This window comes from Larus michahellis, chromosome 5, assembly GCF_964199755.1.
Source record: "Larus michahellis chromosome 5, bLarMic1.1, whole genome shotgun sequence".
Taxonomy (NCBI): domain Eukaryota; kingdom Metazoa; phylum Chordata; class Aves; order Charadriiformes; family Laridae; genus Larus; species Larus michahellis.
Window position 1 is genome coordinate 24,361,549 of NC_133900.1, and position 21,874 is coordinate 24,383,422.

General features: G+C 44.5%; 1 protein-coding gene across 11 annotated transcripts in view; it reads left to right on the plus strand.

The window, feature by feature from the left end:
- SEC31A (SEC31 homolog A, COPII coat complex component) overlaps window positions 1–21,874 on the plus strand; it is a 44,447-nt gene that overhangs the window by 7,836 nt on the left and 14,737 nt on the right. For 6 of the 11 annotated variants that reach the window (XM_074589195.1, XM_074589186.1, XM_074589187.1 and 3 more), the window contains exons 7-21: window positions 726–868; window positions 1,834–1,933; window positions 3,201–3,362; window positions 3,578–3,730; window positions 5,173–5,409; window positions 6,018–6,092; window positions 8,173–8,223; window positions 9,041–9,118; window positions 11,622–11,697; window positions 12,385–12,563; window positions 14,477–14,603; window positions 15,611–15,756; window positions 17,563–17,736; window positions 18,298–18,471; window positions 21,697–21,789. In XM_074589195.1, coding sequence (XP_074445296.1) covers window positions 726–868; window positions 1,834–1,933; window positions 3,201–3,362; window positions 3,578–3,730; window positions 5,173–5,409; window positions 6,018–6,092; window positions 8,173–8,223; window positions 9,041–9,118; window positions 11,622–11,697; window positions 12,385–12,563; window positions 14,477–14,603; window positions 15,611–15,756; window positions 17,563–17,736; window positions 18,298–18,471; window positions 21,697–21,789 — 1,968 coding nt within the window. The remainder of the gene's footprint in view (window positions 1–725; window positions 869–1,833; window positions 1,934–3,200; window positions 3,363–3,577; window positions 3,731–5,172; window positions 5,410–6,017; window positions 6,093–8,172; window positions 8,224–9,040; window positions 9,119–11,621; window positions 11,698–12,384; window positions 12,564–14,476; window positions 14,604–15,610; window positions 15,757–17,562; window positions 17,737–18,297; window positions 18,472–21,696; window positions 21,790–21,874) is intronic. The other 5 variants (XM_074589189.1, XM_074589192.1, XM_074589193.1 and 2 more) reach the window with 1 other exon arrangement.

Below are 21,874 nucleotides of genomic sequence, written 5' to 3' on the forward strand. Positions count from 1 at the left end.
CCTCCTTGGCATCACAGGTGGGATGAGCATAAGGGCTGAGCCCTGGCAGGACACTGATGACTGATGGAGCTGGGGCCTGCGCTTCTGCTGGTCTGGATGTGGAAATGGGAGCAGGCTGCAGCTGAGCTTGGGAAAGGCAAGCTTGGGAAAGGCAAAATGGAATGTTGCTATAACAAACTTTGAAGATGTAGCAAGAGTTCAAAATAAAATTTACAAATGGGTTCTCCTGAAGTAGCTGCTTGGTCTGCACTCTTATTCTGGTAAACTGTAACTCTCAATGCTTTGTGTTTGTTGACCAACATAACAGCAGCAGGGTAGACTGTCTTCATCATGTGACTGTAGTGTAGTGATAAAATGTTCACATGACAATAACCTCTGCCTAAAATTGCCTTTTATTAAATATCAATAAAAATATTAGAGAAAAAGATTTGTGCTGAGGACTTCACAGTTTTCTTACTTTAAAACGTAGGATTGTGAACAGGACAGCACAGTGTCATGTCTTTAAGACGACCTTGTGAAACTAGCTGCAAACTAACTCATTTCCTCACTCAGAAATGAGGAGAGTATCGTGATCTGAATGCAGTCAGAAATAATGCCCAGAAACACAGCTGCAAATTCCCTCACAACAGTGTTTTGCCATGCATGTAGACATATTTAGGCTAGTTGTCTTTTGTCCTTTAGTGCTGCTTAGTTATTTTATGCTGTGGCTCACTGTTGTCCCTCAGATGCACTGCTCAGGCCTGGCATGGCACCCTGATGTTGCTACCCAGATGGTTTTGGCCTCGGAGGATGACAGGTTGCCTGTGATTCAGATGTGGGACCTAAGATTTGCCTCCTCACCGCTTCGTGTTCTAGAAAGTCATACAAGGTACGAGTATTACGTAGCCTGCTGCTCCATGGTGTTTGCACTGTTGGTGACCGTGTACCAGTTTGTACATCCCATTTCTTGCGCAGTTCCCTGTGAAGGCTCACTTAGTTGGAGGTGGTGATTCCAGCAGTAGGCAGCATTATATGCTGGCTTGATGACTAGCCAATCGTGTGTCCTGAAAGGCTTGCCTTTTGGGGGGCCCTGGTTTGAAGGGAACAGGCTCCAGAATAAAAAAACCACCATCCTGTTGAAACACTGAAGTTGCTGCTTTGTTTCTATGCTTTTCAAGAAGAGGAAGCTGAGGTGCAAAGAGTTAATAGTTGATTTTGCCTGAATAATGGACTGAAGGCATACCTAGGCACATCCTCACATGTGGATGTGCACAGTCTCTCTGCCCCTCAGTCCCCTAAATGCCTTAAATTTGGGTACAATGAAAGCTTTTGTTAAATTTTCATCCCTCCTCAGTTGTTAGTGAAACTTTCCTTATTGCCCAAAACCAGCGCTTGATTTAAGGAAAGAGAACAGCATTAAGTCTGTGTTGCAGCTTCTACCAAAACTGCTGCAAGTGGTTCTGCTGACTTGAATCTCCTCCTAATAAAAAGAAGCTGACAAACTTTGTAGTCACTGACCTTACCTACAGGTTTGCACACTGTATGTTACTGATACTGCAGGCAAGCAAACCATTTTGTTACATTGGTGTCCACATTCTCCCACATGACCGTTGTATTCAATTTTCAGATACAGTGGCTGCACCTTTATACCTCTTCATGCAGAAAATAGAAAGCATGTATTTCAATAAATACAGTGCCGATTGAAAATTTTCTCCTCTTGTAAGACAAAGGAGTGGGGAGGGTATTTTGAGGTGGAACGCTCAGCTAACGTAGAAACTCAACTTACAAATACGCTTTATTTATCACAATTTTGCATTTACGTTAAACTTTTTTTGGTTGTGACTTTTCATGCAGGGGTATATTGGCCATTGCTTGGAGTATGGCGGATTCGGAGCTGCTCCTTAGCTGTGGGAAGGATGCTAAAATTCTCTGCTCCAACCCTAACACGGGCGAGGTATTGTACGCACATCACTTAAAAAAAGCTCTCTGTTCGGAGGTGGCACAGTGGCATATGCAAAGCAGGTGTTGGTGTGCTTGCATTCCTAGGAATGGTACTTCTGTGGGATGTTTCTCCCTGTCCTGGGTACTTGTGTTTGGTATATGTGCCTTCTGAGCTTGTTCTGCTGGTGCAGAATTCCTTCCTGGTATTGCTGATATTACATGTTTGTCCTTACAGCTTCCCTCCTGTTAAGTGGTAAGGTCCCTGCTCATTATAAGGGATAGAAATGGCCCCACTTAAACTAAGTATTTGCTTCCTGCTCTTTTGGTTTGGGCCCGATGTGGTTGGATTGCTGTTGCAATTGCCTTTTTCCTTCTGTAAGCGTAAGAACTTTTATCCAGACCAGAGGGATTTTGTAAGTTACTACAACAGCAGATCAGAGAGAGCCACTTGAATGTGTTCCCACTGTGCTCTTTTGGGCCTGCGGGGATTGCAGATCCTTTTTTGAGCCAACTTGAGTGTTTGCCCCTAGACCAGGAGAATGGCTTCAGGCACACTGGAGGGCTCCTTGCCTGCAATGGGCAATAATCCTGGAGGACAGAGAAGTGTTTCTAAAATTCAGGCATTGGACCAAAAGTGCAAAAGCTGTGGGGTGGTAAATGAATTGCCTGAGCTGGATTCTGTGCTGTTAGGAAGGCTTTACATGGGGATAAATTATACTACCTGTTTTTATTAAAAATAAAAACCAGTTTTCTGGGAGACAACGAGGCAGTTCACATTTTGCTCTTTGAGTTTCTCCTAGTCCATGGTTAAATGTCTGCTGTGGTAGTGGGCTTGTCTGTTCCAGGGCAGGAGAGGATGTATACCCAGAGTGCAGGTTTTAACTGTTGCAGTTTTCTTGCAAAACAGACTTACTTTGGAGCCTGGACATGTCTCTATGTAGTGCGTGGAGATACCCAGATTAGCTCTGAATGAGCAGGCATGAATATCAGCAGCAGCTCACAACTTGCAGTGGGAAAGCACAGACAATACCCTGCCTGCATAGTTTGTCCTGTGTGGATTAAACAGAAGATTTAATGGCAGGAGAAAGACATTAAGCCGTGGTGTGTGATAATCTCCTGTTTGCCAATTGTCAGGGTTTGCCCACTGTTGGTGGGTGACATGGACGCTGCAGGGGAGCAAGAAGAGCAGACCAGTCTCAGGGCAGGCAGGAAAATTGTTTGCTGTTGGACCTGGTGCTTCATAAAAGCCCTAATTTGTTGGACTTGTTTTTGCTTCCCAGGTGCTGTACGAGTTGCCCACAAACACACAGTGGTGCTTTGATATCCAGTGGTGTCCCAGGAATCCTGCTGTCTTGTCTGCAGCTTCATTCGATGGGCGGATCAGTGTTTACTCCATCATGGGAGGCAGCACGGATGGCTTGAGGCAGAAGCAAGTTGACCAGGTATTGAGAAATGTTCAGCTAAGAATATGGACAGAAAGTGGGAGGAGGGGAAACACGAGCTCATGTGAAGTCTTCAGTGGCTGTCTGCAGCCCTGCTTGCAGGAGTGCCAATCTGGTGCAAATAAATGCTACTGTTTACTTTATATCTGATTTATATGTGACTTTATATGTGATATAAATATGTGACTTTTGGGTTTTCCCTTTTGTTATTGAAGCTTTCATCGTCTTTTGGGAACCTCGATCCATTTGGTATGGGACAGCCCCTCCCGCCCCTGCAGCTTCCCCAGCAGACCACCCCCCAGTGTGTCGTTTTGCCCCTAAAGAAACCACCCAAATGGATCCGGAGACCTGTGGGAGCATCGTTCTCGGTAAGCAGGAGGCAAGACAGTTGGCCAGCCAGGGAAGGGACATAGTGTGGTGGCACCTGCAAAACGCTTTAGGAAGAGGGGATTTCGACATTATGCTCCACCTTGGGAGAACTTCCCCTGTTTGTAGTCGTGGTGGGAGATGCTTGCAGCAGCTTCCAGACTGGGCGCTTAGGACAGCAAGCAAGCAAAAGTGACAAAAATGCTTGGGGAAAAAGAAAAAAAGGAGAAACATGCATTTACTTCTCTCTGGTTTAGGGCTAGGGCTTTGCTTTTATTTATGTGCAGTGCTTGCTTTGGAGTAAACAAATATACATTGGGAGGGGGGGATGGGACCAAACTGGGCGTATATCTGAGACTTGAGTGCAGTTTGAAGCTATTATGTGAGCCAGTATGGTGGAGAATACTCAGGTTAGATCAAGGTAGCAGGAGTTGCTGTAGCAGCACACAGCTAGGCTCCTCCATGGCTGGTTGATTTGCAGAGGAGCCAGGTGAGAGGGTGGCAAAGCCTTGCTTTTTGTGAGAGTGGAGTTGTCTGCTCTTTGGCTCCACCTTTGGTTTATTTTTCTAGACCCATGGACCATTTCTTACAGATCTGCTGAAGCCTGTCCGCTTGAAATGGATTTCTTTGCCAAAATACTGCTTGGTTTTTAGGATTGTATGCATGCTTATTCATGATCTGATGCACAAATTAAATGCCATTTTCTCCCATAAAAGAGAAGCGACTTTTCCCTAGACGCTGATCGATGTGTCATTTTGTAATGGTGTTTATTCCCTTATTCATCCTGGTTTTCCAGGAGTCAGCTGTCAGTCTTTTTCTTGGCTAAGCTTTTTGCTTTTTGTAATGCTGACTTTGTCACTTATTGGACTGGTCTGTGTAAATTAAATTTGAGCTATACAATGAAATAATATTATAAGCCCCCTCTAATTTTTTTTTTCTTCTGTTGCTTTTGCTGCTCTCCAAGTGATTACACAACTTACTGCCCACCTCTCTGTAGGTTTTTTAACTGGTAAACAGCCTGTCAAGAGCAGGGTAGACACCGTGCTTGAGCATTTATTTAATGATGCATAGGTTTTTTTGGTAATTACGTTGCAATATTATGAGGTACTCTGTTTATGCTGGGCACTGTACAGACCCACAGCTCCAGTTCTCAGTTTCTCATCAGTCTTTTGCCTGAGGAAGAACAGGCACAGGAGTACTTGTGTTCATAAATCTTAATAAATGTGCACCTGCTTATCCAGCAAGCTCCTTACATGCAAAGAAATATGGAGTGGTGGAAAAAAAAAATCAATGAGTTGATGTCAGGAATGTTTGTCTATTGGGCAATAAGCATGTATACACTCTATAAAATCATATGCATACATATGTGTCTGTGCATACTTTTTCACATACGCTCCAGTGTATCCTTGTATATTTACATACTGCATGTGTGCTTCAATTCCAGTTTGGAGGCAAGCTGGTTACATTTGAGAATGCCAAGTCTCAGCAGCAGCCAGGCATCGAGCAGCAGCAGCAGTGTCACTATGTCTACGTAAGCCAGGTTGTTACGGAGAAGGAGTTCCTTGCCCGCTCGAACCAGCTGCAGGAGGCTGTGCAGTCCGAAGGCTTTGTCAGCTACTGCCAGAAGAAAATCGACATGGCCCAGGCTGACTTTGAGAAAAATGTGTGGGCTTTCTTAAAGGTAACAGGATAACAGTAATTTAGGAGTTCCCCACTGACTTGGAAAGCCAGTGCAGAAATGGTTGCACAATGGTGCACATTATGGTGTTTTAGCAGAAGAGTTTCTGGGAACCAAAAGTGTAAGCTGTGGAAATAGTGCCCATAAGCCCTGTTGTTGGAGGTGGTCCACCAGAAGAGAGAGGGTCCTCAGGGCCAGGGATGTTTGCGGGATTCATGTGAAATTGTGGCAGAAGCCAAGGCTTGAGGGCAGGTATCTTGTATTTTTTGACATCCCCCATCAGTACATCTTTGTACAGGGAGCTGGTGAGAAGGGATAAAGCTTTTGGACAGTTTTAGATGTGCATTTCACTACTGACCATGAACATTTAGAGGTTTCCAAGTGAAGCAGATAAGTAGATTGTTCACTTACAGGAAGCAGACTGAAGCCTTGCCTACCTGCTCAGATGCCCAAGTGACTGAATGCCTTTCCAGTTCTCTTTATTACTCAGTCTGGTAAAGAAGAGTCAGTAGCTCTCACTGGGTAATTTGTGCCAGTCAAGTAAAAAGCCAGTGAGAGAGAAAATGAAAAATTGTGAATTGCGATGTATTCTTAACTTTTGTTTTTTAAAGGTGAACTTTGAAGAAGATTCACGCGTTAAGTACCTTGAGCTCTTGGGATACAGGAAAGATGATCTGAGGAAGAAGGTAAATGTGCCTGGAAGCTGTGCTTGTGTTAAATGCTTTACTGGTGGATGTATCCACAGAGCACAGGCTAAGATGCTGACGACGCCGTGGATGGTTGAAGTACTCATTTACCTGTGGGACTGGAAGAGCAATTACCAGTATCCACAGGCTATACAATACAATAAACAATTTTATACAACGTTATTTTTGCTGTGTTTCCCAGCAGATAGTATTTGTCAGTGCTGCAGCTCTCCTAATAGCCATAATATAGCTGTTACCCATGGTGCCAGAGCCTCTGTTTAAATATGGGGTTTTTTTGTGGGGACACCATTCATTTTAAAAAAACCAAACCAACCAACCAACCAAAAAAACCCAAAAACTAACAAAAAAACACCGCTGCACAAAAACCCCCCAAAACAAAGATCAAACCTGGTTACGTTTGGAAAGCAAAATTTCTATTACCAGGAAGCAACTTGCACATCTGAAGTATAGAGTTTTTTTCCAAGTTGGAAGAAGATTCTTATTTTAGTGTTATAGGGGGTACCTGCTGTGCATTTTGGCTCTTTGTTGCTTTCAGTGCTGTACCCAGGAACTGTCTAGTATTTCTTCAGTTCTGATTCAATCGATGTGAACATTTGACTCATTTTCATTGTATCAAACTAATTTTTAATTTCAAAGAGTGGCTCCATAAAAACGTCATTATGGTTACGAATGAAATGGCCTCCATGGCAAACTTATTATGATTACAGAAAAAAATAATGGTTTTGCTAGCAGTCTGTCCTCAGCTTCTAAATTTTTATTGCTTGAATCAAAGGCAAGCACAGCAAGGGGAATCCTGTTTTTGTAAAGCAGATCTCAATTAGAAAATCCGGTTGAAATTTAGCAGGGGTCCTGTGGAGTGGCCTCATGCAGACTGCAGCCCACTGCTGCTGTTTCTCTGGGTTTGGTACGCTCCGGGCATGGGGAGAAGCTGGGAAAACAGGCGTAGCTGAGTTGAGTGACCTGAAATGCTGGGCCTACCGCATTATTTCAGTATTTGAGGAACAGATGTGGGGAGTTGCAAGGCCATGTTTTCAGGTAGCTGTTTCTCAACAAAGCATTCTATGTTGAAGTTGAATCCATGTATTTTAGTGTCGAGAAGCAATACAGGACAGCTCGTCTGAAAATATGTGATACCCAGATGATAAACTTACTAAACCACAACTTGTTTTTCATCTTACTGGTAGGGTAAGGAAAGCAAAAAAGGGTCAGAGACTTCAGCTTCTTGGAATAAGCTGTTAAGAACATGGTGTTTTGGTTTTTGTCTTCTTAAAACTTGTGATTCTCATATGCCATTCGAGTCCTGGATTTATTCTTTCTATTGTAAACTAATGATTAAAAATGAAAGAGAAAACTACCTCTAGTAATTTGAGCTCAGCTTTTTGTGAAAACCAGCCTACAAGGGTAAAATAAAGCCTGCAATACTAAAAGCAATGCATAATGTTAGCAGCATTAGGGACCTCAGGCTCCCAGGTGCTGAACTAAAATACTTTCTGCATGTATTCTAAACTATACATTAAATTGGCATTTTTAAAGGCCCTGATTGAATCTGGAGTCATGATTTGCTTTGCAAAGCAAAAAAAAAAAGCCAGGCATTTTAACTCTTCCATACCTTGGAAGATACCTTCCATACCTAGCCCGCAGCCATATGCCGGCTGTGCTTGAAACCACAGCTCCCTGACAGGCTCCCTTCTCCACAAGGATTGTCACTCCTTCATTTTCCCTAACCAGAGCAGACAGAGGGTTTTTTCCTGCGTGCTCTGATACTGTTTTTATTACTGTGGTTTCCAGTAGCTCTAGTGAGGTTTGAGGCCTTTGAGTTAACAATTGAAAGGTTAAAGGCATAGAGCAGCTATGCCTCTGATGCCATCAGAGCTTGGGGTGCCAAGAGACTTAGCAAGTAAATCCAGCGCCAGGCTGGGAAAGGAAATAGCTTTAGTATCATGTTAACTGTTCTGCAAGCAACATATTAGCTACATGTGCCAATTTTGGAGTCGGAGACATCAGTGAGAGGTCTGCCTCTCTAAAATAAAATGGGACTTAAATCTTGTTTGCTTTCTAGATTGCATCCACTCTGAATAAAGAGGGTCTTGCAGATGGTGACTTGGGAGAGGTAAGCAAACACATGTGTCCAACTCTCTGTTCAGTTTCGTAATGCCGTGGTAAGTGCGAAGTAAGAATAATTTTTCTTTCTGCTTGGTAGCTGTCCCAAAGTAAGTGAGAAATAACCCAGCATATGACAAGTTCTTACATTCAGTAGGATGAAGGTACTTAAAAAAAAAAAAACCAACCAATGACACTTTTTGCACTCCAGTGTTGTCCCCCCTGTTTTCCCAACGAAAGGCTCTCAGTCACAGGTTTTAGTTCAAGGTCTCAGTGACGTCCCTCCACCTTTCCTTTTTGCTGCTTGTGTTTTGCCCACTGTGATACCTTGTGCTGCCCGTGGGACAGGGCAGAGCCTTGCTGCCTGGCAGCTGGTTTCAAGAGCAGCAACTTCCCCAGGCTTTAAAAACAGGACTGTGAGTGTGGTCCATAACACTTCCCTGCAAGAGTGATAAATACAGTTCAGACGTTGCCCGTTGTAATTATGATAGCCTGAGTCTAAATGGGAGGACTGCATTGCTTCTGTGCTGTAGATATTCAGAATGTCATCTGTAGTTACTTAATGGGGAAGAAAAGTTTTACTGCATGATTTTAGGCAGTTAAGATGAAAATGGCACAAGGTACTGTGTAATAACAAAGAGCAAAGAAATGGAGTGTCTCTATCATGTTTGTCATACTCAAGCATATATTATCAATGCATTTCTGTGATTTGCAGTCTGGTTCTGGCTATTGGTGGTTGGAAAGTGGCTGCAGTGCAAAGTATTTCTTCCTGTTTCACTGGCTTTTTTTTTTTTTTTTTTGTTAATGGCATCTTCTCTCTGCTGAAGGCTCCTGCAGAATCTGATGAATCTCTACCAAACGAGGGGGAAGAAGGCCAGGCTACAGAGGAGCAGCTCTCTAGAGAGGTATCTGTGGCCCTCTAGACTAAGCCTGTTGACCTCCTGTGTATTTACTTTGTTACTGTTAAGAGCATTTTATTTTGTTGGGTTTTCCCAGTGCTGAGGACATATGGAAATACAAGAAGTTATTAGAATGAGTAAAATGTGGGCTCTTGTTAAGTTGCTTGAGATTTTCTCATCAGCCTCAGACATCATGTGAATAGATTTTGGTGGCAATGAAGAACAAACACGTTTTGTAACAATCCAGCTGGCACCAGACTGAAGGACTTTATTTTGCCATAATTTTCACTGACGCTTCCCTAACACGTAATAAATGATATGCTGCTACAACTCTAATGCATTCCTTTCTCCCCCCCCACCACCACTTTCCTCATTCCTTTCTTCCCTCCCTCTGGTTGATTATTGCCGAGCTGACAGCTTATTACTGCCCTGTTTCTAGGTACAACCCTGTGCAGAGATGCAGCTGTGGTAGTGGAGGAGAGCAGGAATATTCATCCTCTGCATTGGTCCCACTGATGTTACAGTGCCATCCATCTCCGTTGCACCTGAACAGCCAGTATCAGGGCTTTGGTAGCTAGCTGACTTCTGAACACCTGTTGCAATGGTTCAGCCAGGTTTATCACAGGCAGTTTGTGCTGCACTGCATCTGCCCTTGGGATCCTACAGCTTTTGTTCGGTTTTGTCCATTTGAGCAGCATTGTTTTCAGCCCTGTGTTTCAAGTATGGGGACAGGTCTGTAATTAGAACTAAGGACCCAGCCTCTGCCATGTGAGGTTAATAGCACTGAAAATACTAGTATTGCTGCATGAACAGGCCAGCTTCATTCTCCCCCATTCCTTCAGTCTCCCTTTTAAGTTAGAATTTGAGCTGTTAGTCCAAAACTACCTATGCAGCCTGTGCTCAAACCTGTGCTTGGTGCCTGTCTGCAGTTGTCGGTGAAGATGAGAATGGTGGTTTATGGCTCAGGCATGCTGGAGTGGTGCACTTGTTGACTCTATATAACAGCCTGTTAAGGACACCAAATCAGAGTGCTTTCTTTAGGTTAGGTTCTTGATTGCTTGTTAATTCATTAGGTGCTGTAGTGGCAGATGTAAGGATTTTGCTGTATGCAATCATGAAGATATTAGATGTCTCGTAACAAATGTCTCTTCTAGGAGAGAATTCACAGCCAAACATGACCTTAGCCTGTCAGCATGGGTGGTAGATATTTGTGAGATTGACCTGATGTTGCAGTTACATAAAGTAACTGGATGGGCACATTATTCCTGTGACAGTCACAGCACATTCTCAACTGATACCGAACGCACATCACACATTATCTGACAGCAAAACACGTTTTAGGCGCTGCCTCCTTTCGTAAGCCAAACATAAAGCCTGTTTCAGACTTACCTCCCCATCCCAAATGCATGTTCTTGGTCGACTGTCTACTTGTTCTTCATCCTCTGAAGTACAATTTCACTGATCAGCATATAAGCCCGGTAGACTCAGACTCTTGAACTCTCACTGCATGTACTAGCACACTGGCTTATGATAGAGGAGGCAATCCGTGGGACAATTCCTGCATTCTTCGTAGGCTGTGTTTTGAAAATTGATGGTGGAGAAAGACTCCTCTCTTGATATCTTTTTTTTATTATTATTATTATTGAAAAGTTTTGTTTGAAATCCCAAAATCCAAGTACTTGCAGGAAATGCTGTGTAATTCTTGGGGGGAATTTTATAAAAAAGCAACTTCTGTCCGCTCAGGACTCCTGTACCGAGTGCAAAATGCTTAAGTCTGTGTGGACAACATTGGCCTTGTGTTGAAAATTAAGCATGTGTTCATGTGTTTTGCGTAATTAAACTAGGGTGTGTGCCTAGTGCAGAGTGTTTTGAGGATGAGCTGAAAGTCTAAGTGGAGCAAAGTGAAACCTAGGTAGCGTTACAGAGGCTGTTCTTGGTAGGGGTTGAAGGTAAAAGAGGAGGGAAGGGAGAGGGTTTCTGATTTTGTGGTTGTGGCTGTTTTGCTTTAAGGAGGTTTTGTGTATATGGGCACAGGTGCACGTATGCAAGTCAGTACCCAGGATCCAGCTGTCCAGTTGCTGGTACTTGTGATCTCTAGGTATGCACGTTTGTTGCTTGCATAAGCCTTCCCTTGTGATGAGAAATCTGGGGCTTCCGGTGCCTTTTTCCTTTGGTATCCATTTTAAAAAATGGTCTACTCTGATCTCTCAGAACAATGATTTTATAATGGTGTGTTTACATGCAGTGGAGGTCCTTTGATAAGCCCAGGCTTTTCTCAGTTTGCTTAGGGGTTGACTTTGTGCAGGCACCAGGGCAAGTTGATTATCCTGTGCTGAAGCAGCGTTCTAACAAATGACAGGCATTCTTTTCCCTCTAAGTCAATGATCTCTTGGGTGAGTGGTAGTCTGAAGGTCTGTCTTTAACGGCAAGAGCTGTGTTTTTTTAAAATGGGTGTGTATATTCCAGGTGCTTACATAATCTCAAAAATTATGCTTTTCCTTTCTCTTAGAGGGTGAAGGACCATAAACAAGAAACTGAAGATTTGGGATCTGCAAAGACGACATTTAACATCTCTGTTAGTGGAGGTAAAAAAAACCTAAACCCTTGATATTGATTTCATTGTATATACTGATATTTATAAATACTGATGTTGATACTGGTGTTCCAGTGAGAAGGCAATTTCTGCACAGATTGTGAAGGACTATCATGACTTGCCTCTAACTCATTCATTTCACAGCAGTTCCAAGACACTTGAAAATACAGCTTCTTTAGGGAAGGGAAGGAAAGGAAGTATACAGCACTCATACCCCCATCACTGAGATGCAGCTACTCTGGATGATTTCTGATATAAAAGAACACATACTTGATCAGGCATGGTGTGCTAACATTACTGTTTGTACAGAAACTCCCAGGGGATCTTGAATAACACAGAAGCCATTGCCTCCTGTCTAGGTTTGACTTTGTTTCTGGCACTGTATGCAGAGTAGTTGTTTCAGAGGTCCTTTGGACCTTTAGCATCTTGCTAGCATTTGCTAGCATCTTGCTCTGCAGCAAGGTAAGTGATACTTAAAGTGCCCTGCCTGATGTGACTGTGGCCATAGTGTGTTTCAGACTGGAGATGAACTTGAGCATCGCTGTAAGCACCTGCCTGGAGCAGGCTGGTTTGCAGAGAGCTTTGTGCAGTGTTGTACAGTTGGACAGAATCGCTTGCTGTTGCATATTTAAGTGACTTTTGTGCCATCATTTGAAAACACGCTCCTCTCTTTTTGCAGATGTGGACGGTTTGATTACCCAGGCTTTGCTGACGGGTAACTTTGAGAGCGCAGTAGATCTTTGCTTGCACGATAACCGGATGGCTGACGCCATTATCTTGGCCATCGCAGGCGGACAAGAGCTGCTTTCTAGGACACAGGAAAAGTACTTTGCTAAGATGCAGAGCAAAATTACCAGGGTATGTTTTTTCAGTTAAGAAACAAGATGCATGTAGGCCTTTGGCAACTCCCTTTTTCACCTTTAAAGTTTTCTTGCCATTTCATAGGTTTATTTATGTGAGAAGCTAATAACTGTTCAAGTCATCCACAAGTTCTCAGAGCAGAAGGATTTCTGTTCATTTTTTAATGCATTGATAAGGAGGGAAGAGGCACATTATCTGGATATCAATACATAAAAAGAGTATTCTTTGTCTTGTCTGCAGTGTCTGAGTTGCATATACACTAGTAGACTCTCAGTGATAAAGATAAATATCTTAAGCAGCGTGCATTTCAGTCTGTTATCTTGTCGTGTTTTTCAAGAGTTGTACGTGACCCACGGTCAGTCCCAGCAGCGTTATGTTGATTTCTGCATGTGATCAGTCTTAACAGATTTTTGCCTATGCTTCGTTTCACTGTGTGCACAGAAGACAACTAAATGTGCCCAGGGTAGATCAATCACCCTTTGTCTAGGAGACAGTGTGTTATGGCCAGCTGGTTTTTATTCTTTTTAGTTTTTTGCAATGCCAGGGATTACTGGTGCTGCTCGTTCAAATCTTTCTTCTTTACTACTGACATGAGGAAGTAGCAACAGGAGAAGTGGCCTTAAAAGAGCACAGGACAATTGGTTTGGCAAGGATCACCACTTTTAGAGGAGGGGACAAAGTTGCTCATGGTCACTTTTTAGCTGTCCATTGTAAAAGAACGCTGTTTTATACAGCCGCAGGAGGCAGCCTATGAAATGGGCATGTGCTTAAATGCTGTCCTGGGGTAGCGCTGAAGGCCACAAAGCACAGTCACTTGGGGGAGTTAGAGCATGCAGCACCACAGGTTAGGGTTTGTAAGTGAGATTTTGCTGGTCGTTGCCTGCGATCCAGTTTGAGATAGGAACAATTTGCATTTCTACTAGTGAACAACTGAAAAGAGAAAAACAATCTCAAGTATTAAGACTGCGGGATTTCTTCCCCCGCCCCCAGCTCCTTTCCTGTCTCTGGCCTAATCAGTGGAAGGAGAATGTTGTAGTGCGTGAGAATTTTCTTCACTGTAGTTCATCCTTTGGGAAAAGGTATTTTTATGGAGAACTGACCAGTTATCTGTGCCTGTGCTAACAAGTGAGTGTTGACCTTGTAGTTAGGACCTTGCATTTCAGGTTCAGGTGTGTTTTTTTCTTTTCTCGTCCCAAACTGCACACTTACTGGTTATTCAGCTGTTTCTAAGCTTGAAGTCTTGGCATTACAAGGGCTCTGTTCGCTAAATAGCAGCACAGCTGCCAAGTCTGTCTTTTTTCTGAAGCAAAATAACCAGAGGCAGAGTTTGAGATGGAAGAAACTGGAATTTTGTTCTGAGGGCTTGGGGACAGGCAGCCCGTGTGCATGGGTGCAGGGTAGGGATACTGCAGCCAGCTCACGTTGATACTGGTGCCAGCTTCTTCCTTCAGGCAGCCTTATCAACTGTCCCTCACTGGTCAGCCTGAGGCCAAGAGCTTGAAGCCGATAAGAAACAGCTTCACAAACAAAATTCATACCCCTTGCTAGGCATTGTGTAGAAGATTTGTAGCTAAATACTTAGTTTGTTATCATTGTCTGCAAAAACAGTGCTGAAAACCATCTGCAGCAATCCCAGCTCGTGCAGATACGTGCATTCTTTTCTTGCACATTTTGTAGCAAGAATAATTGATCAGTCTGTGTTATCTAAGCTTGTTTTGTGATTTTCACTGAACTCCTTTTGAAGTAAAATGTGCTCTTGTGCAGCTGTTGAATTGCAGTGCAGTATCTGCTGTGACCCTGGATACAGTGGGGATGAGTACACTTGAATAGATACAAATTATACTGTTATCCCAAAAAATAACGGAAATCCTACCAAGATCTTAACTGTAGTCTCTCTCCTTCTGGTTTAGCTCATCACTGCAGTGGTAACGAAGAACTGGAAAGAGATTGTGCAGTCTTGTGATCTGCAGAATTGGAGAGAGGCTTTGGCTGCTGTGCTCACTTACGCCAGGCCAGATGAATTTGCGGCCCTTTGTGGTAAGGACACTTTACAGACTGGATGTCATTTATTCCGCTTACAGCAAAACTACACTTTGCCATGACTGTTTTCCTTCCAATAGATTACTGTAATGCCTCACTAGTTTCTTTGATGGATTATATGGTTCTTCAGTTCTGTGTCAGAGGAGGAGAGGAACCTCTGGGGTTCTGTGCATTCCCAGTAGGTTCCCTGATTTTTCTGGGCGCAGAACCCACATCTTTGTGTCCTGGTGTCACCTGTGTAGTGCACAGCTGCTGGTCTCTTACTGTTTTCAAATGGGTGATGTTGATGTGACAGGTGTCTCAGCCAAGGGACCAGTGTCTTGGAGTGTTTGTGTATGGGACACAAGTGGAAACGTTTCAGAGAAGCGCTTTCACTCTTCTTTCCTAATTTTGACTTCTTGGAAGGAGTCCTCTTTCACAGGCAGTGAGCATGCCTGCCCTCATGTATGCTACACAGCAGACAGCTGTCTGGGTTTAACTCCTAAGGAAGTTGTATCACCCATAGCTGTGTGCCTGACACCCCTGTGCCCCTCAGATGCCAGCCACGATGTCTAGGGAGCTGTATGACCCACTTCAGCACATGTTGGCCCAGAGCAGCATCACGACTTTGTTGCTCACAGTTCCTTGGCTGGGTGCATGCTTGGGTCGCACTCCTGAAATGAGGGACTGCAAAAAGTGGGTGGTGGAGGGGAGAATCCAACCCTGGCCTCTTGTCCTTTGTCATGTCGGCAGATGGTCTGTGCCCTGTGATGTGTCTGAGATTTGCAGGCATTTGACAAGTCCTTGCTGCCATGATATTAACTGCTTCTGAAGTGCCCTGGGATCCCGTGAGATAATCTGTGCTGGACACCGGAAAATGCCTTTACTGATGGAGCCCAGAGGCAATATCCCTTCTCGCTGTGCTGAGCAGAGACACAACAGACGTTGCAGGCTTCCACATCCTCAGCAGGGACAGAGGGATCACCGAAGTGATTCACCAGCATCTTTGTTCATGTTTTTCCTAGATCTCCTGGGTAACAGGCTGGAGAGCGAGGGGGACAGCCTTCTGCAGACACAGGCTTGTCTCTGTTACATTTGTGCTGGCAATGTGGAAAAACTCGTTGCTTGTTGGACCAAAGCTCAGGATGGAAACAACCCCTTGTCCCTTCAGGTTGGTAATTCTGTTAAGAAAAATGTTGGAAGTAGCACACTGCAGTCGTTTGGTGCTTAAATCAAATGATCTAGTGTCGCGCTTTGATGCTGTCTGATAGCTGCATGTATCTCAAGATGCAAGCCTTTTCCCTCTGGAATGGGTGGCTTTTGTAGAAATAACATATAAATAGGATATTGGAAAATGTGTTGTGAAGCACAGTGGCCCTCGTGTCTGCTGTGTTCTTTGGGTAGTCGCATTAATACACTTCTTGTGTAAAAAGGTAGTTGTAGGGATTAGAGTGTTTTGGTAAAGAAGGGTCTTTGAGTGCTTGCATCTTTTGCAGTAGGGTGAATACTTGGGACGTTTTTGGTTTTGGAAGAGATGGCTTAGATGTTCAAGGGAAGAAATTTAATAAATTAGAGTTAAATCTGGAAAGAAAACTGTAAGATGGTTCTCACGAGAGTTTTCTCTCGGGGGTTGCATATACAGGGTTTGGTTTCCAGCAGTGAAATATATGGCATATAGCAAATATTTTGAGGTAATAGAATTGATGACAGTGAAATGAAGCAATTATGAAATAATTTATTTTATAATATAATCTTAGTTTCTTCCATCTGTTCAGGGCCTTTGAAGGACCAATTTTAGAAAGAACTTGAATGTTACGTGGCAGTGCTGTGAGTCTCAGTTCAGTTAATTGAAGGAACTGGAGTATATCGGAGTTTTGCTTTGCATTATTAACTCTCCAGTTCTGAATTATCAAAATGACTCTCCAGTGTCTTGATTGTGAGGGCTTTGTTTACAGATTTACCTTCGGGTTGAATGTGCATTTTCATTGCATTGCTTTGCTCTCTTGGAGACTAAAATTGGGAATTATTGTTGGGGTAATAATTAGTCTGCTTGTTTACTATGACGGGGAATTACTGAAACTCTTAGAAGCTCTCGGTTATCTTTTTTTTTAATTGCCTTTTTTGAAGTGCTGATTTGTTGGGAAAAACAAAAATCTATTATTGAACAGTCAGTAAACAGTCCTTATTAGTGATATATGGTTGAAATCCTGCGTGGTACGTTCTCATTAAATCTATTACAAGATTTTTAAAGAGGATTGCAAGTTAATATTGTCAAATTGAGTATTTGTAGTACCTTCCAATATAATACAGTAAGAGTAAGAAACACATGAGAAAACTGACCAGAAAACGTTCCTGTAAGTTATCACTAGGAGGAAACCCAAGCAAGACCAGCTCTGGTGTTTGGAGATGTGCAAGGAAGGCAAGATACGGAGTATTCCTGGTGAATATCAGGAAAACTGTCTTTGCAGTAACAACCAGAAAACCATGGACAACTCTTCCAAAGGAGTTGTTAGATCCTTTTGGTTAAGATGGTTAAGAACTGACTTACTAAAATGCTGCAAACAATTGTGGGGCACCCCAGCACTAATATTGGTGATAGGCATGATGTTTTCCGTTCACTCTCATGGCTCTTGCCAGATACTTTTATGAAAGCATACTCTCTTGGTGGACATGCTCAGTGCTGATAGGGCTCTGAAATCCTGTTTAATAAAAGCTGAACTCTCCCCAATGCACTGCTGGCTTTGCTGTTAGAAGCTACTTGGTGCGCAATTGCCGGTTGCTGTTTTATTGTCTCACGTGCTAGAAAAGTTGTACCTTTGGTGCAGCGGTCCAGGAAACCTGCACTTGCCTTGGGCTTTTCGTCGGGTGAGAGTGGTTCTGCAGAGCTGCCTTGAGGAACAGCCCTTTGTGGCAGTCACTAGCCAGGGCCTACTTCACCCTGTTCTCATTTGTGGTTGTTTTTTAACTGATCTTCCAGGATTTAATAGAGAAAGTCGTAATCCTGCGCAAAGCTGTGCAGCTCACCCAGGCTGTGGACCCTAATGCTGTGGGGGCTCTTTTGGCTGAGAAGATGAGCCAGTATGCCAACCTCCTGGCTGCCCAGGGCAGCATTGCTGCAGCTTTGACCTTCCTCCCGGCAAACACCAACCAGGTACGGGGCCTTCAGGTTTTTTACTCCCTTGTCTCTGTGAGAAGAGGTGTACTTTAAGCAAAGGTCTCTGCGTGGTGCAGTTAACCAGCAGGACTGCCGTTTGAAATGCACCTCAGGATGTGATAGGCTGTTTCCCCAGCACTGGCCTTGCTGAGCTTGCCAGAAGTACACAGCCTTGTCCTTTTCTCCATTTCACACAGTTGTCCTTGCAGCCAGCGGCTGCCAAAGGGGCAACTGTCCCTCCTGCAAGCCAGTCACAGTGAAACACGTACCTTTATACTTGGTTGGTTGTTTTCTTGTGATTTCTCATCCTTCCATCAACTGGTATTTGTAGACAGGCTGGCTTGGGAATGGTGCAACCCAAGATGGGAGGCATGCATGCGTTAAGGCAGTTCCATTGACCCCACGTCTCATGCAAAAAAGACTTACTCCAATCAAATAAAGGAGAGCAGGCTTCTGAGAGAGCACTCATCAGTGTGTGGCCAGTCAGCCTCTGGGTGTGATGCATTGGGTGACAGGCAGTGCAGCTAACCTTCCTTTGCTGTCCTTTTCTGATTGCAGCCAAACATCGTGCTGTTACGGGACAGGCTTTGCAGAGCCCAAGGGGAGCTCCCAGTGGGGCAGGAGGCCTTCAAGACACCGTATGAGAGACAGCCCATGCCCAAAGGACGAGCTGGCCCTGTGGCTGGACAGATGCAAGGGCACCCGGCTCCAGCCCAGCAGTATTACCAACAGGTAAATGGTTTTGGCAGTCAGGGAGGGACATGGTACTTGACATCTGGAGAGTGATAGGTAGAGGATTTTTTTTCCTTTCTCTTGATCTGAGCTGGGGCTTTATGACATACCTCTACCAAGGCTCTTGTCGTAAAAGTCATTGATGCTGCTTTTCAGTCAGTACAGATGCCTCCTTTACTCCTTGTCTGGAAACATCTGTTAAACACTTTGTCAAATAGCCCGCTTCTGAAGAGTAGATATATTCCCCCTTAGAAAATGTGCTTCGGTGCCAAGAATGACCGTGTGGGAGAGCACTGCAGGATTTTTCTGTGTGCCCCTGATGTTGTCCCATCCCAGCAGGCCTTGGGGCTTGCTCATGCTGCTCACCAGCCTCATCTGGGGCTGATTATCTCCCCCTACTCCCAGCTCTGATGTTGGCTGCAGAAGTTGCTGAGCAGTGGCAATAGCAAACCGAGGGCGTGTTTCTGCAGTTGTGGGTACAGCCCACTATGAAAACACCTTCCCGGCCAGGCGTAAGGGGGCATAGGCAGCATGGGTAGGGGGTGAGAGAGGCCTGGGCTGAGAGTGAGCTGTGCAAGAAGAAAGACACGGTGAGTATGGGACTAACACGGGAGCTGGTGACTGTGCAGGGAGGAAGAAGAGAAATGTGGGAGGCAGATGCCCTGGTTTTATCTCTAGCCTGAGGATGACACTGACTGCATCAGACTGTGTTTGCCACCACTGGAGTGCGGTGCAGTGGGCAGCCCTGGCTGTGTGCATGCTTAAAGAGCCTTGCCAAGTCCCTAATCCACACAGCACTGCTCTGGCTCATCTGGCCCTGCTCTGCACAGGGGCTCTGGGTGAGCTTTTCTGAGAGTGGGTCTATGTTAGTGCTGTGGGTGTTCTCCTTACACAGAGGAGGTTGGCACAGGCAGAGGCATGTCTCAGTGCTGCCCTTCAAGCATGACCGGACAGAAAAATGGGGGCAGGAAGGAAGAAGGGCTGAAAACTGGGGGGGAGCTGGGCTTTGTTCTCTCCTTCTTGATGGCAACAATTGTGCATGCCTTCACCATCTCTCCAGGGTGTTAACAAGGTAGATTTCAGAAGGGACACAGCCTTCATCCTGTTTGTACAAGATTACCTTGCTAACGCCATTGTATATGATTTTAAATGCATCATTGCCACTAATTAACTCTACTATTCTTTCCCGTGTCTTTGACCTTCCTTCTTGTAACCAATGAATTGCGTTGAGAAGCAATGCTGCGTTATTTCCCGTTTGGCTGTGGAAAATAGCAGCGCTCCTCTAGATGGCGCAATCTTAGCAATGCTTTTTAAACCACAGTTCCCTCTTACGGTTTCAGGAATGCCTCAAGCTATTATTTAAGTGAGCCCTGGTCATTAATAAAAGGCTGGGTGTCCCACAACCCCACAAGCACACTGCGAATGAGTTACCCCCTGTGTTCTTGGCTTTCCAGGGAGCTCAGGCTCAGTAGGAAGGGCTTGAAGGGGACAGGTGCCATGTCAGAAAGGTGCCCAACGGTATGCTGATGAACCAGAATGGAAAGAAATTGCATACTTGAGTCTTAGGATACTTGTTTTGTTGGACTTCCTGACTTCCTGATAAGAAAGTGTGTACATAGGTGCTGTGGTTTAACCCCAGACAGCAACTAAGCACCACGAAGCTGCCCACTCACAATCCCAGCCCCCGGTGGGACAGGGGAGAGAATCACAAGAGTAAATGTGAGAAAACTCATGGGCTGAGATAAAGACAGTTTAATTGGTAAAGAAAAAGCTGTGCACACAAGCAAAGCAAAACAAGAATTTCATTCACTGTTTCCCATCAGCGGGCAGGTGTTCAGCCATCTCCATGAAAGCAGGGCTCCATCATGTGTAATAGTTACTTGGGAAGACAAAACACCATCACTCCTAACATCTCCTACTTCCTTCTTCCCCCAGCTTTCTATACTGAGCATGATGTCATATGGCACAGAATATTCCTTTGGTCAGTTGGGGTCAGCTGTCCTGGCTGTGTCTCCACCCAACTTCTTGTGCACTCCTGGCCTACTCGCTGGTGGGGCCGTGTGAAGAACAGAAAAGCCCTTGACTGCTTAGCAACAATAAGAAACACCAGTGTGCTATCAACACCATTTTCATTCCAAATCCAAAACATAGCGCTACACCAGCTGCTAGTAAGAAAGTCAACTCTGTCCCATTTGAAACCATTACAACAGGGCTTCTTCAAGCCTATTTGCTGTCCCAAATAGGAACATGTACTGAAAACTTGGTTTCCTGTCAGCATAGGTTTTTGAACCCTCTTTTTCATCTGAAAAAAAACCAAACAGATGAACAGGGGATGGAGAAGTCTTTTAGATGACTCCAGTGGTGAGTTATGCAGAGGTTAACATGGGTTGTTGTACAGCTGACTGCACCATTAGCCCTGCGCTGCACAGAGTTAGAGACCAATAGACTTGACTGAAGCCAGCTGAGACAGCCAGAACTTCAGGGCTGCAGCTTTCCCTCTGCCTGTGCTCGTGTGTGGTGCTGGGCTCCTGACTCTGCCTGTCCATCCCACTCCTGGGCAGCACACCCTCTCCTTGCTCAGGGATGTCGCAGGCATAGGAGGTTCTTGGTTTCTGTGCCATCAGAAAGGTAGTAGTGGTTGTGTGAAACTGAAGGACTTTGGAGTGGCAAAGAAGGAAGATAAAGGAAAGTAACTGTGGAAGACTGGCTGGGAAGCAATTAGAATTAAGATGTACGTTTGTGCATGTGCAAGAGCTGAATATCAGATTTTAACCTTTTTTAATTCCTCTTAAGCTCGATTTAAACGGACTGCTTTTGTGTGAGGCAGTGTGTTTGAATTTAACATGGAACTTGGGACTTCCAGCTGTGGTTAGTGATGCTCAATGTCATGCAATAGGCTGGGGGGAGCTTCTGCAATAGGAAAATGTGATGAAAGAGGCAGACCTGGCTCACTGGCACGTGTAACACTGCACTTGCGCCACCGTCCGTTGTAGCTGCGTCTCTGCTGTGCTTCATCTTCACTCTGCAATTCACTTCAGCTCCAGTGCACAGTGATTTTGTCTATCTTGAATGCACTTTTCCTTCTTCCTCCGAGATTTATGGCTGTGTTAAAAGTGCCAGCATGCAAACGTTTTGTGTTCACTTCTTTGCATCTCGTTTTGTGAAACCCTTTAGACTTTTTTATTGTTTTGTTTTCCATGATTGGTATTTCTTTGTTCGATTCAGGTTAGAATTGCCCCTACTGTCACTACCTGGAGTAACAAAACTCCTACTGCCCTTCCCAGTCATCCTCCTGCAGGCTGTCCCTCTGACACACAGGTATAACCTTCATTATTCCTATCTGAGCCCCTGCTCCACCCCAGTATGTGCCCTGGTATAGTCTGTGTGCTCGACACAGCCTGGT